The sequence below is a fragment of the Eschrichtius robustus genome, chromosome 11 (assembly GCF_028021215.1).
Source record: "Eschrichtius robustus isolate mEscRob2 chromosome 11, mEscRob2.pri, whole genome shotgun sequence".
Classification (NCBI taxonomy): domain Eukaryota; kingdom Metazoa; phylum Chordata; class Mammalia; order Artiodactyla; family Eschrichtiidae; genus Eschrichtius; species Eschrichtius robustus.
The window spans coordinates 99,747,479-99,761,135 of NC_090834.1; the positions used below are offsets into that span (position 1 = coordinate 99,747,479).

The 13,657-nt window shown below is 43.2% G+C and overlaps 1 protein-coding gene across 8 annotated transcripts in view; it reads right to left on the reverse strand.

Moving 5' to 3' along the window:
• AMBRA1 (autophagy and beclin 1 regulator 1) overlaps nt 1–13,657 on the reverse strand; it is a 182,561-nt gene that overhangs the window by 31,427 nt on the left and 137,477 nt on the right. For all 8 annotated transcript variants that reach the window (XM_068555246.1, XM_068555249.1, XM_068555248.1 and 5 more), the window contains 2 exons: nt 12,983–13,093; nt 306–494 (listed from right to left, as the gene is read on the reverse strand). In XM_068555246.1, coding sequence (XP_068411347.1) covers nt 306–494; nt 12,983–13,093 — 300 coding nt within the window. The remainder of the gene's footprint in view (nt 1–305; nt 495–12,982; nt 13,094–13,657) is intronic.

The window sequence follows — 13,657 nt, forward strand, 5'->3', positions numbered from 1 at the left end:
ACGGCCTTGCAGTGTGTGACTGTGCCCACTTCCCCAAGCCATGAACAAGAACGAAGCTCCCCCTTATTCCTGCCCATAACAACAGAAGTATGCCGGTGATGCCACCATGGTAGGGAGGACTCTTATTCTGAGATTCTTCTGCAATGCTACCAGCCAGGACAAAGCAATCTTCCTCTGACACGTGCCCCAGTGAAGCAGGGGCAGTATGTGACCATTACTCCCACCTAAGCTGTACCTCACCTAGGAATGCCCAGGCCAAGGTACCAGCATCCCTTTGTCACTAGTTTGGGCTTCCTATCTCTTACCAAATCGCTTGGTGTAGAGCATTTCGCCCAGGTTATGGGGGGCCAGAGAGTACACTGCCAGGATGCCTTCATCAGGAAAGCCCCTTTGGCTGCTAGGGATGAAAGCCGCCAGGAGCTGGCCATCTGCAGAAATGTCACAGCTGGCATCATTGTAGATCTTGCAGTTCTGCACCAGCACATTCATGGAGGCTGCATCAGACAAAGAAAGAAAAGAGGGTAAGAAAGTTTGGAGTTGATGGTATAAAAAATTCTGGGTCAGGAAATCTGGGGGCCTCTCTAAGGGCCTGAACCTGAACCCTCTCTAGACATACTAAAGGCTGCCTTATCAAACTAAAATGTCATGGAACAAGCAACACAAGACACAGAAAAGATATGTCTCTTCTACCACTTTAATAGGAAACTACAGAGAGTCAACACAACCACAACCACCTGCTGAGTCTTAGCTCACACTTAGGAAACATCATTTGAGAGATGAGCTAGGGAAAAAGTTATTAACAATTGTTCCCGGAGAGCCACTCAACAGCTGTTATTGTCCAAAAGATCAAAACTGAGATGAATGAAAATGTAAACCCACTGATTCCAAGAAAAAGGTGATCCAGGTAAAACTTCCTTGGGGGTGAGAATCCTACTCCCCACCTCTATGTGACCTTGGAGAAGGAAATCATTTCACCAGTTTTTGTCTTATTTTCTCGTTTAAGAAAACTGGAGCATTTAGAGACTTCAGTCTTCTGGACGGCTCCTTGCTAATGCTAATCCCTAATTCCACAAGAGAGGATAAAGAGAAACAAAGCCTAGCCCTGGCTGGATGGCTGGAACTATTTTCATTTCTCACTACGCTCTATCCCTCACCCGTACCATAAGCCAATGACCATGGGCAGCCCCGGTCTGCACGTAGCAGTTACTGAGAATTAAGCACAGTCAGCCAGGCAGCAGGCAGGCTCAGCACGAGGGAACGGGTGGGGTCGGGGGTGGGGTGGAGGAATGCCTGTCGGTGGGGAGAATCGTTCCACATGACAGGACTAATGAGATGTTAGCTAGCTCTGGGGCTGTGCCTGCATGCTTCGTTTCGGTTTTCATTTGAATCCCCTCTCTGAGGCCCATTGTGCAAATCCCTGCCCGGAGGAAGTGGCCTACCCTTGATGTGAGCCTGGAATCAGATGGCCCACACCATGGGCATGAGCAGAACAGCACAACACATCCAAAGGGACCAAGCTCCTCTGGGCTCTGTCTCATTTAGATCTACTTACATGCAAAGAGACTAATTCACTTTCTCTTATTTGAAGGAGATCACTTCAGATGTCCACTGTCAGAGGCATTATGGTTAAAACAAACAAAAAGGCAAGCTCAACTGCCCTCACCAGATTCCAGGTGATCTACTCCAGGAAGCCAAATGGCCTGACCTGGAAGGTCAAGGGCAAGTTTCCCCAGGAAATTACCTTAAGGAAAACAAAACAAAGAGCTGCTTTCCAGGGGGAACTTGAGACTTATGGGATCAGGGATCCGGAGTGATTTCTAAAACTCTATATTCATCCCCCTTTCCCTGTGTGTGCTGTTAATGAAGCCACAGAGATGACAGAGTAGATCAAAAAAGACATCAGAACACATTGATTAGGCTATTGTGCCAACTCCTGGGGGCTGACACCTACAGCACCATTACACATAAAGCTGAGGAGGGACCACAAGGATGGTCCTGTTTGCTAACTAATAAGATAATGACATCCAAATACTCATTGCTATCACCATTAGGGCTTTGTACTGCTCAACTTCCAACCCACCATCTGCTCGAGCCTGTATGGCTAGATTTATCTAGTTAGCACTGAGACTGTCTGCTCCTTACTCAGGGTCCCATGCCTGTTGCCAAAAAAATAATCTCCTCCCCCTTCCCTGGATTGACACATGATTACAGTTGGGGATACAGAACCAAAGCAACTGGGGGAGCTTCAACAGTGAGTCCAGGGACTTCCCTGGTGGTGCAGTGGTTAAGAATCTGCCTGCCAATGCAGGGGACACTGGTTCGAGCCCTGGTCTAGGAAGATCCCACATGCCGCGGAGCAACTAAGCCCCTGCGCCACAACTACTGAGCCTGCACTCTAGAGCCCGCGAGCCATGACTACTGAGTCTGCACGTGTCATAACTACTGAAGCCCGCGTGCCTAGAGCCCATGCTCTGCAACAAGAGAAGCTAATGCAATGAGAAGCCCACCTACCGCAACGAAGAGTAGCCCCGGCTTGCCGCAACTAGAGAAAGCCCGCACGCAGCAATGAAGACCCAACGCAGCCAAAAATAAAATAAATTTATTTTTTAAAAAAAGAGTGAGTCCATCTTGGTTTTCTAACCTTGATGTTCGCACAATCCTCAGAAAGGTAAAAAGAAACTGACAATTTAGACTGCAACCATCAAAGGCAGAGAGAGAAAGAAAGCAATGACAAATATTAAGTAGGACATGAAAATAAACAGAAAAGGAAATGGGACTCTGTGGGCTTTAAGACAGCTTTGTATGGTTTCCATTTTATCTACATTTAATGTCCCAAAAATGCATGGTGAGTATTTTATGAAAGTCGGCTTTTCTATCTTGCTGTTACAGACATCTAGCTTATATGTGTTAACCTGCAATTCAGTCAAACATACAGAAGCCTACAGTGACCCTCAAAACTTGCCACCAACATTAAAAAAGCACTGAACTAGATACTGCCAGATTAATTACTAAGAGGGGTCTGTGGGTGGGGGGGAAAGTACAAGAAAGGTTTTCCTTCTTTTGGGAGGCTTGGCTCTAAGCCCACGAAAAACTGGGCATATAGACAAAAAGCATTTTGTCAGCCTCAAATTCAAGCCATGGTGTTTGTGTTTGTACTGTATTATGATGATTCCAAGTCAATGGCCATCTCCCAAATTTCGTCCCCTCCCCTCAACTCCACCCAATTTCGCAACTGCTCCCAGTTCCTGCAGTGAGCTCAGAGAGAGATATGCAAATAACAAGTGAAAAGAGAATGCTGAAAATTAAAACGGAGCTTCTCCAGCAGCATGTTCCCTTTCAGAACTTGTACAGCTAGGGATCTAGGGTTTTACTTCTACCATAATGAAGGGGATGTAGTAGTCACAGAGTGATTTGGTAGCTTCATTGAGCACTGGGTGGGGTGTTTACAGTTTCATTAATATTTCAAAGCTCCAATTAGCAATTTACATTTATTGCTTGTTGTATATTAATTTCATGGAAATTAATATACAACAAGCAATGGAAATGGAAATGGAAATGTTCAGTTACAGTGGTGAGTGGTCACTGCTTCAATTCGTTCGTGCAGCTTCTTCTCATAAGGCTGAAATTTTGATGAGTTAATTTACAAAGGGAGAGATTTCCTGGATCTCTGTTATTTGTTTTTTCAGGCCATAGCAAAGTAATGCACTAATGACAAGGAGAGCTCATCATTTTTGGATTCAATAATGATGTAAGCAGGTAGAGAAAAAGGTGAAGTGAAATACAGTTTAAGACAGTGGCAACCCACACACCACTAGAAATCTTTGTTCTGCTCCCTGCCTTGCCTTACCACAGTGGTTCTCAAGTTTCAGCATGCAACATAATCACCTGGAGGGCTTATCAAAACACAGAACGCTGGGGGTGAGGCCTGAGAATTTGCATTTCTAGCAAGTTCCCAGGCGTCTGATGTTGCTGGTCTGGGACCACACTTGAAAACCGCTGTCTCACCAAACAGTCCTTGACCCCTGAGCTGGAGCTCCAGCAAACTGCCCTGCACTTAAAGGCAAAACACATGTGGGGAATGATGATGGAGCACTTAGCTGGGCAGCTGAGAATGGAAATAAAGTCTAGGAAAGAAAGGATTTTTCAAATCAAAACTGCTTGAGAGCTTCAGGGGGCAGCTCCAGGAGGAGCAAAAACGATGCAGAAGACAGCAGGAAGCCATGTTCCAGACTGTGCAATGTAATCTCCTCCTAATTATAAATGATTTCCAAGTTAAAATGCCCTAGCAGGGAATGGGAGGGGTAAGAAGTACTGATGCCTGGAGGAGCAGAGGGCTCTGCCTTTCTATCAGCTCCATAAATTATACACAAACACCTTGTACAAAGATCGATTTGTAGCCTGTTGCTGGCTGGCCAGATGAGGCCACGGGAGCGATTAGCAGTTGCAGTACTTTTACAAATGCATTAGATATGGATTTGGAAAACCCAAAGGGGTTTAAATCAGCAGGAAAATTTCCTTTTGACTATCTCTGAGCCCTCAGATTTCAGAATAGGACCTCCTGCACAGAGCTCCAGATGACACTATATAAGCATTCCCAACGGCACCAATCACTACATCCTCTGTGGATGTGTGTGTGCCCCACACCACTCAGCCCCTGGGTTTCTTAAGGTCCGTTCTGTCAGGGCACCCTGGTGACTAATGCTATTCTCCCACAAGAGTTCACTCTTAAAAACTACAGTGAATCTAATGAGCTTTTTCCCATGAGAGCGGTTTCAAAATTATCTGTGTTATATGAGGCCTTATTCACAAATTTCTAAACGCTTTACAGATAGTAATTTATTAATCCTGTATCTCAACTAAGAGAAACAGGCGGTAACACTCTTTAGCCTAATTCTAGAAAAGAGTTAAATTCAATTCAGATAAGTCAGATGACCTCTTGACAACACAGTGGCTGCTGAACACGTGAGTAAAACTGAGGGCCAGTGGCTCCCAAGCATGAGCTGTGCCAAAGCCAAACACTTCCCTCCACTGGGAAGTATGCAAGGTTCAGAAACGAATCCTACAAACAGATTCCCAAATGAACTCTGCTGACAGCTGAATCTACCAGATTCAGAACTGTAACTAGACTTTATTCAGACCAACCAGGAAAAGCAGTTAGAATTAATTACAGGAGCCTCAGGTGAAAGTGACTGTCATTCTAGAGGGTGATACCATGGCAAGGAACACTGGCCACCATCAGACATATATGCCCTAAACTCCTAGAATGCCAAGTATTTCCCAAGGCCAAAACTCTGAGAAAAATAGGGCACTTTTAAAAAGCAGAATTCTAATATTGCACAGGACTTAAATGAGGGAGAAAGGTGAGCCAAACTAAATGAGCCAATCTGGTTGCACATGATACTTTTTGATCAGCTCAGGTTTTACAACAGCCATGATCAAAGGAAGTAAGAAGGAACACAGAAGGTGAATGACAGGAAGTTGTAGTCAGAACAAGTGGAGGCTTGTACAAAGAATGTCAAGGACAACCAAAAAGACCGTCTCAGCTCTGCTACCAGCATATCCAATGCCTGTATTCTTCTGAATATTTGGTTTTTCCATCAAAGAAAATTGTCTCCAACTGGGGAGAAACAACATGCTTCAGAAGGATCAGAAGCCAATTACAGATGAGGCAACAGGTTAAGAGAGAACTATCTTTTTTACATGAACATCACTTTCCAGAGATGGAAAATACACCTCTCAGAGTACTGAAAACAGGGGCAGGGGTGACTTTAGAATTATAGCCATACTCTCAAAGAATCACGGTATAATTTCCAAGAAAAAGACATGATAAAAAGAGCTAACATTTACTGACCATTTACTACAGAAAGTGCCAGATGCCGTTCAGAGTGCCTGACATGTATCAATGTTAACTAATTTAATTCTCCTAACAACCCTATGAGGTTGGCACTATTATAACCCTCATTTTATAGACAAGGAAACTAAGGTGTAGAGAGATTAAGTAACCAAGGTCACACTGCTAGAAGGTGGCTGAGCAAGATTTGAACCTGGACAGTGTAGCTCAAGAGTTCATTTGCTTAACCATCATAGGACAGTTGACAAAGAAAATGTTATCAAAGAACTACCTCTCCCTATGCTTGTGAAAAAAAGGGAAGAAAAAAGCATCAGGCTCAGACCTTTAAAGTATAAAAAGTACAAGTAATTCCAATTCTATTTAAGCTGTTCCAGACAAAAAGAAAAACTTTCAAATTATATTTGCAACACAAGCATAACATTGATACCAAAACTCATAGATTTTATGAAAAAGAATAGGATAGATCCATCTCACAAATTTCAAGGAAAAAACTCTTAATTATTAGCAAGCTACATGGAAAGAATTTAATGCTAAAGCATATACCACGAACCAGGTGGGGTTTATTCAAGGGATGTAAGGTTGGGTTCAATATTACAGAATCTATCAACATAATGATCTCGGGGCTTCCCTGGTGGTGCTGTGGTTAAGAACCTGCCTGCCAATGCAGGGGACACAGGTTTGAGCCCTGGTCCGGGAAGATCCCACATGTCATGGAGCAACTAAGCCCATGCGCTGCAACTACTGAGCCTGAGCTCTAGAGCCTGCGAGCCACAACTACTGAAGCCCGCATGCCTAGAGCCCGTGCTCCGCAACAAGAGAAGCCACCGCGATGAGAAGCCCGCGCACCACAACGAAGAGTAAACCCTGCTCGTCACAACTAGAGAAAGCCTGCGCAGCAATGAAGACCCAATGCAGCCAAAAATAGATAAATTAAAAAAAATAATAATCAAGGGCAGTTTATTGGTATTATTGGGATTTAAAGATTAATTTAAGGTCAATTAAATCTACAGATACTTGTTTAAAAAAACATAATGATCTCATTGTTAGGTCAAAGGAGAGAAAAAAACATATGATCATCTTCACAGATGCTGATAAGGCATGACTAAATTTAACATCTATTTTTTTTGCAGGGGCGGCGGGGGCGGGTGGGGGGGGAGTCCTAACCACTGAACCGCCAGGGAATTCCGAGTATCTATTCTTGATTAAAAACTCACAATAAAATAAGAATAATGACTTCCTTAAAACAATAAACTAGTTCTGGTTCAACCCAAAAGTCAGCAATATGCTTACTGGGAAAAAGCTGGAAGTTTTTCTACTGAAATGAGGAATGATATGAGGATGCCTGCTATTATTTAACATTGTTCTGATGGTAGCAGCCAATGCACTTAGACAAGAGGAAGAAATCACAGGTGTACAACTTGGAACAGAGGAGGGAAAATTAATACTATTTACAGATAACGTACTTAGAAAACCCATGAGATTTAACTGAATAACAACTATAATTAGTAAACAAATTCAGTAAAATAGAAATTTTTTTAAAGCTTGTAACAATAAACTTTAAAAATGTATAAAATTACATGAAGAAAACTTTAAAACATTCCTAAGACCACAAGAGAGACTTGGAGAAACTGAAAAATCATACCATGTTCTTACATAAGAAGATACCATAAAAATATTGAGTCTCCTTAAGTTACTTTATATGTTTAATGCGATCACATTAATTACACCAACAGGATTTTTTCAGGGGGGTGAAGGGAAGAAGCGAGGTAGTTTTAAAGTCCATACAGAAAACCAAAATGTTCAAGCAGGCAAGAAATGTTGGATTAAAAAAATAACAAGAGGAGACTAGTCCTACCAGATTCTAAAACAGAGCCTCAGACTTAAACCAATGTGGTACTGTTACATGAATAATCAGACAGATCCCTGGGACAGAAGAGACAGAAGAAATACATCTAAATACTCAACAGGAAATTAATAGGATGAAAGTGACATCCCAAATCAATGGGGACAAATAGATCATTTTATAAATTGGTTGTGACAAATGAGTAGCACGTGGGGGAAAAGCTGGATCATACTCTGCTTATTTAGGACTAGGTTAAACTTCTGATGAATCAAAGATTTAAAGGAAAAAACTAAAATATAAAAGTACTAACTGATCTTCTTGATGCTGCCACAAAATCTAGGAACCATAAAAGGAAAGTTGGATAATTCTGACTACTTAAAATAAGTTCTATGACAAAAATAACCTTCGGCAGAGTCAAAAGACAAATGACAACCAGGAAACTCCTATTATGAGTTAATTTTCTGATTTATAAAGAGCTCCTGTAGAACTGGTAAGGAAAAGACCAACAACACAATAAAAAAAAAATAGGTAAAGCACAGAGACAAGCCAAGAAAAGGCAACACATGGGGCTAAATGTATGAAGAGCCACACAACCTGGTTTATAATATGAGAAATACAAATTTAAAATAACTACATACTATTTTTTTTTCTTTTTTTTTGGCCACACCACGCGGCTTGCAGGATCCTAGTTTCCCGACCAGGGATTGAACCCTCGCCCCCAACAGTGGAAGTGCGGAGGCCTAACCACTGGACCGCCAGGGAAGTCCCACCTACATAGTATTTTTTACCATCAGATTTATAAATACCCCAAAATATGACAGCATATTCTACAAGCAAGAGATTAGGGAAACATGCACTCTCATGAACCACAAGCGAGTGTATAAATTGGTATAATCTCTACAGAGGGTGATTTAGCAGTATCTACCAAAATCACGAATCTACATATTCTTCCTCCCAACAATTCCATTTCTAGGAATTTATCCTATGATATACTTGCACATGTGCAAAATGACAAACTGTGGCATGGTTTGTATAGCAAAAGACTGGAAACAACTTAAAAGTTCCTCAGCAGAGGGGCTTCCCTGGTGTTCCAGGGGTTAAGACTCTGCACTCCCAACGCAGGTGGCCTGGGTTCAATCCCTGGTTAGGGAACTAGATCCTGCATGCTGCAACTAAAGATCCTTCATGCCACAATGAACATCCCGCGTGCCACAACTAAGACCCGGCACAGACCAAAAAAAAAAAAAAAATTCCTCAGCAGAACACTGGTTAAAAAATAACCGGTTAAAAAATGGACAGTGGGGGACTTCCCTGGTGGCAAAGTGGTTAACAATCTGCCTGCCTGGTCCAGGAAGATCCCACATGCCACGGAGCAACTAAGCCCGTGCACCACAACTACTGAGCCTGTGCTCTAGAGCCCGCGAGCTACAACTACTGAGCCTGTGTGCCACAACTACTGAAGCCCGCATGCCTAGAGCCCGTGCTCCGCAACAAGAGAAGCCACTGCAATGAGAAGCCCGTGCACCGCAACGAAGAGTAGTCCCCGCTCGCCACAACTAGAGAAAGCCCACGCGCAGCAACGAAGACCCAACACAGCCAAAAATAAATAAATAAATATTTATATATTTTTTTTAAAAATTAAAAAAAAAAGGACAGTGGGATACTAGGCAGCCATTAAAAAAGAACTGGGTAAAACGCTTTATATACTGATACGGAAAGATCACCAAGACATGAAGTACAGAAAGCAAGGTACAGAAAGAAAAGTATGTATAACATGCTACCATTTAGCTTAAATAGAGGTGGAAAAACATACATTTGCATGTACTTGTATATACATACAATATCTTTGAAGAGATATGCAAGACACTGCTAACTGTGGTTGCCTATGGGGTGGAGTGGTGGGTAGCTGGGAGCAGGGTTGGGAAACTTTTCACTGTATATCCTTTTATATTTTAAAAATCTTCGGTAAATGTATTTCAGATTATAATAAAAGAAACAAAGCAAATAAACTAACGAAACAAAGCACCTAGGGAAAATTATGGCAAACATCTGGGCCAGAAATCTATAAACAAGCAAACAGTATTTAATAAGGGAAAAGGTAGATTGCATTTGATTTCTAGTAAAGAATAGATTACTGAACATGCGGCTTAAAAGTACTTAGGAAAAAAAGATTGCTACTGAGGTTTCACTAAGATCAGGACATGAAAAATTGACCTAATTTTCATGGTCTGATAAGGATACCAAGATTGGCATACTGGGAAATGCCACAGACAGGGGCTATCTTGATTATTTTAAGGTATCTGACCAACTCTTACAATACCCTATAGACAAGATAGAAAAATATGGGCTTCACATGCGAACAACCAAGCCTAGGTGCAAATTCGTGAACCAAAATTGACACAGAGCAAGCCCACAGGAACATACCACAATGCCTGGTGCAAAGTCCTGACTGATGTACCAGTTTTGCTGGCAATCCAAAGTAAGACAAAGGGGGGACTTCCCTGGTGGCACAGTTGGTTAAGAGTCTGCGCTCCCAGGACTTCCCTGGTGGCGCAGTGGTTAAGAATCCACCTGCCAATGCAGGGGACACGGGTTCGAGCCCTGGTCCAGGAAGATCCCACATGCCGCGGAGCAGCTAAGCCCGTGCACCACAACTACTGAGCCTGCGCTCTAGAGCCTGTGAGCCACAACTACTGAGCCCGCGCACCTAGAGCCCGTGCTTGGCAACAAGAGAAGCCACCGCAATGAGAAGCCCACGCACCGCAACGAAGATTAGCCCCTGCTCACCGCAACTCGAGAAAGCCCTCGCGCAGCAACGAAGACCCAACGCAGCCAAAAATAAATAAATAAATAAATTTATTTTTTAAAAAAACACAACAGTCTGCACTCCCAGTGCAGGGGGCCTGGGTTCGATCCCCGGTCAGGGAACTAGATCCCACATGCATGCTGCAACTAAGAGTTCTCATGCCACAACTAAGGAGCCCGCCTGCCGCAACTAAGACCCGGCGCAACCAAATAAGTAAATAAATAAATATTTTTTTAAAGACCAGAAAAACAAAGTAAGACAGAGGGACTTCCCTGGTGGTCCAGTGATTAAGAATCCACTTTCCAATGCAGGGGAACTAAGATCTTACATGCCTCGGGGCAACTAAGCACTCCCGCCAAAAGAAAAGATCCCTCATGCTGCAACTAAGACCCTATGCAGCCAAAAAATAATAATTAAAGTACTTAGTGTTAAAAAAAAAAAAAAAAAGACAGAGAAAGTAGAAGATGATGTAAGCTTGGGAAAAAAAGGGCTGAATCAAAGTTCAAAAAAATGTTGAGAGGCAGGAACTGAGAATAGCAGTTGACACTATTAAGATAAAACTTAATAGAAACAAATACAAACCTTTGGTTTTTAAAACATTCAAACCGCGCAAGTAAGTATAGGGTGGTAAAGTCTTGGTTTATTAACAATTATCAAGTATTTTTTAAATAAATAAATACATTGTTTGTTTATTTATTTATTTATTTATGTTTGGCTTCATTGGGTCCTCGTTGCTGTGCATGGGCTTTCTCTGGTTGCGGTGAGCAGGGGCTACTTTTCATTCCGGTGAGCAGGCTTCTCACTGCGGTGGCTTCCCTTGTTGCAGAGCATGGGCTCTAGGCACGTAGGCTTCATTAGTTGCAGCACACGGGCTCAGTAGTTGTGGCTTGTAGGCTCAAGAGTGCAGGCTCAGTAGTTGTAGCGCACAGGCTTAGTTGCTTCACGGCATGTGGGATCTTCCCGGACCAGGGATCAAACCCGTGTCTCCTGCATCGGCAGGTGGATTCGTAACCACTGCGCAACCAGGGAAGTCCCATCAAGGAATTTTAAGTGACTGCAAACTCAATAGTGGCTTCAGAAAAAGCTGTTGAAATCTTAGGCTGAACTAACACTGTCCAAACCACCACTGTACTCTGTTTTGGACAGCTCTCATCTGGAGTGTTCTACGTTGTTCTGCCACCTCAAAGCTTAAAGGGGAAATGAGCAGAACTGTCTAGGATTTGAAAACCAGATCGTAAAAGGAATCTCAGGAACTTTGGCCCAAAAAGAATGATTTAAAGGGAAATGGCAGTTTATCTTCAAATAGCTGGAGAACTGTCACTTAGAAGAGACATCATTAGACTTATTCTATGGAGACTCAGAGGTAAAACTAGGACCAATGGGAGGAAGTGACAGCAAGGGAAATGGTGGCTGGGTATAAGAAAAAACATTTGAACAGGAATTTAGCAGTGATGGACTAGGGCCAACTCATCAGACAGTGTGACCTATCTGAAGTGTTCAAGCAGAGGCTGAACCACCACTTCTCAGGAGTGTGTGAGAGTCCGTCATCAGATAGAAAGTGAAATGAGATGTCTAAAATGCTGTGATTGGGCTTCCCTGGTGGTGCAGTGGTTGAGAATCCGCCTGCCAATGCAGGGGCCATGGGTTCAGGCCCTGGTCCGGGAAGATCCCACATGCTGCGGAGCAACCAAGCCCGTGCGCCACAACTGCTGAGCCTGCGCTCTGGAGCACACGAGCCACAACTACTGAAGCCCGTGTGCCACGACTGCTGAAGCCTGCGCGCCTGGAGCCTGTGCTCCGTGGCAGGGGAGGCCACTGCAGTGAGAAGCCCTCGCACTGTGGCAAGGAGTGGCCCCCACTCGCTTCAACTGGAGAGGGCCCGCACACAGCAACGGAAGACCCAACACAGCCAATTAATTAATTAATTAATTAATTTTTAAAACAATGATGTGATTTCAATCGAACAACTGGGACATGGGATTGAGGACTCGTAGAAGCTGGGAAAATGGACTGTCAGACAGACATGTTTGTAAATCACACATCAATCAGGCCACTCCCTTTGCACCATTCAGATCTAGATTAATAAATGAGTTTATCATCACTGTAGTCTTTCCTCAAGGGTCTGGCTCTCAGTTCCTACACTCCCTTCTCCTTCTCTTCCTCTCAGTTCCACCCAAACTTCTAGGCTTGGGACAATGAACTACTAGTCGGTAAACTCCTGGGGCAGACATCTTCAGTTTGGTGTCCACCTTAGCACTGTTCTGATCACTGTACCAAAGCATTGTTCGCTGCTCAGGGTGGGTGCTCAAAACATGTTTGTTGAATTGCTTAACGAGAGTTGGAGAAGAGCTGCAGAAATGGCACACGGCAGTCAGCTGCTCAACGAGGTGATGAAAAATCAGTGCTATGTGGGTTTCTGAGCTCTGGCTCACCAGTAAGAGACAGACCTTCCACCAGTATCCCCAGTTCTACCTTGGCTTACCATTACTGATTTCTGGGAGGTCAAACTTAGTGAAGTCCCACCACTGGAGCCGGTAGGTAGTATTGGCAATGTTACTGGCCACGGCAGACTGTCCATCACCAATCACTGCCCCTGGTTGGGGAGAAGACAAAGAGAGCACATTATAGTGTTTATCTATATGTTTCCATTGCAAACATGAGACAAAGCTAGGATTAGAAGAGGGAGAAAAGGAAGAATCACAACTAAGGCTGAAGAAAGCTGACAAGTCCTATATGTCAAGTCTCTATCTCAAAGAGAAACCAGACATGTTTCTCAAGAACAATTCTACATGTAAATATAGTATAATACAATATAATATAATATAGATAGTATAGTATAATGTAATATAATATAAATCAGCCCCCCTTCCCATTATTACGTAACATTTACTGAGTGCCAACAATGTGGCACGTACTGTATATATCTTATCTGGTAGGCTCACAATCTAAAGAGACAAATGGGTGTTCATAAAAATGCTGGGAAAGAAACATGAAAAATGGGAGGACACCATTAACACAGAAAAGCATTCAGTCCCTGGATGTCTTTGGGTAAGCAGCACCCTTTGGGAGAAAGCATCTCCTTTGTATATGACCTTCCTCCTAATAAAACATCTCAAAAGGAGGCTTCCCCAAGAGGCAGCCAGCATTCAGCTGATCG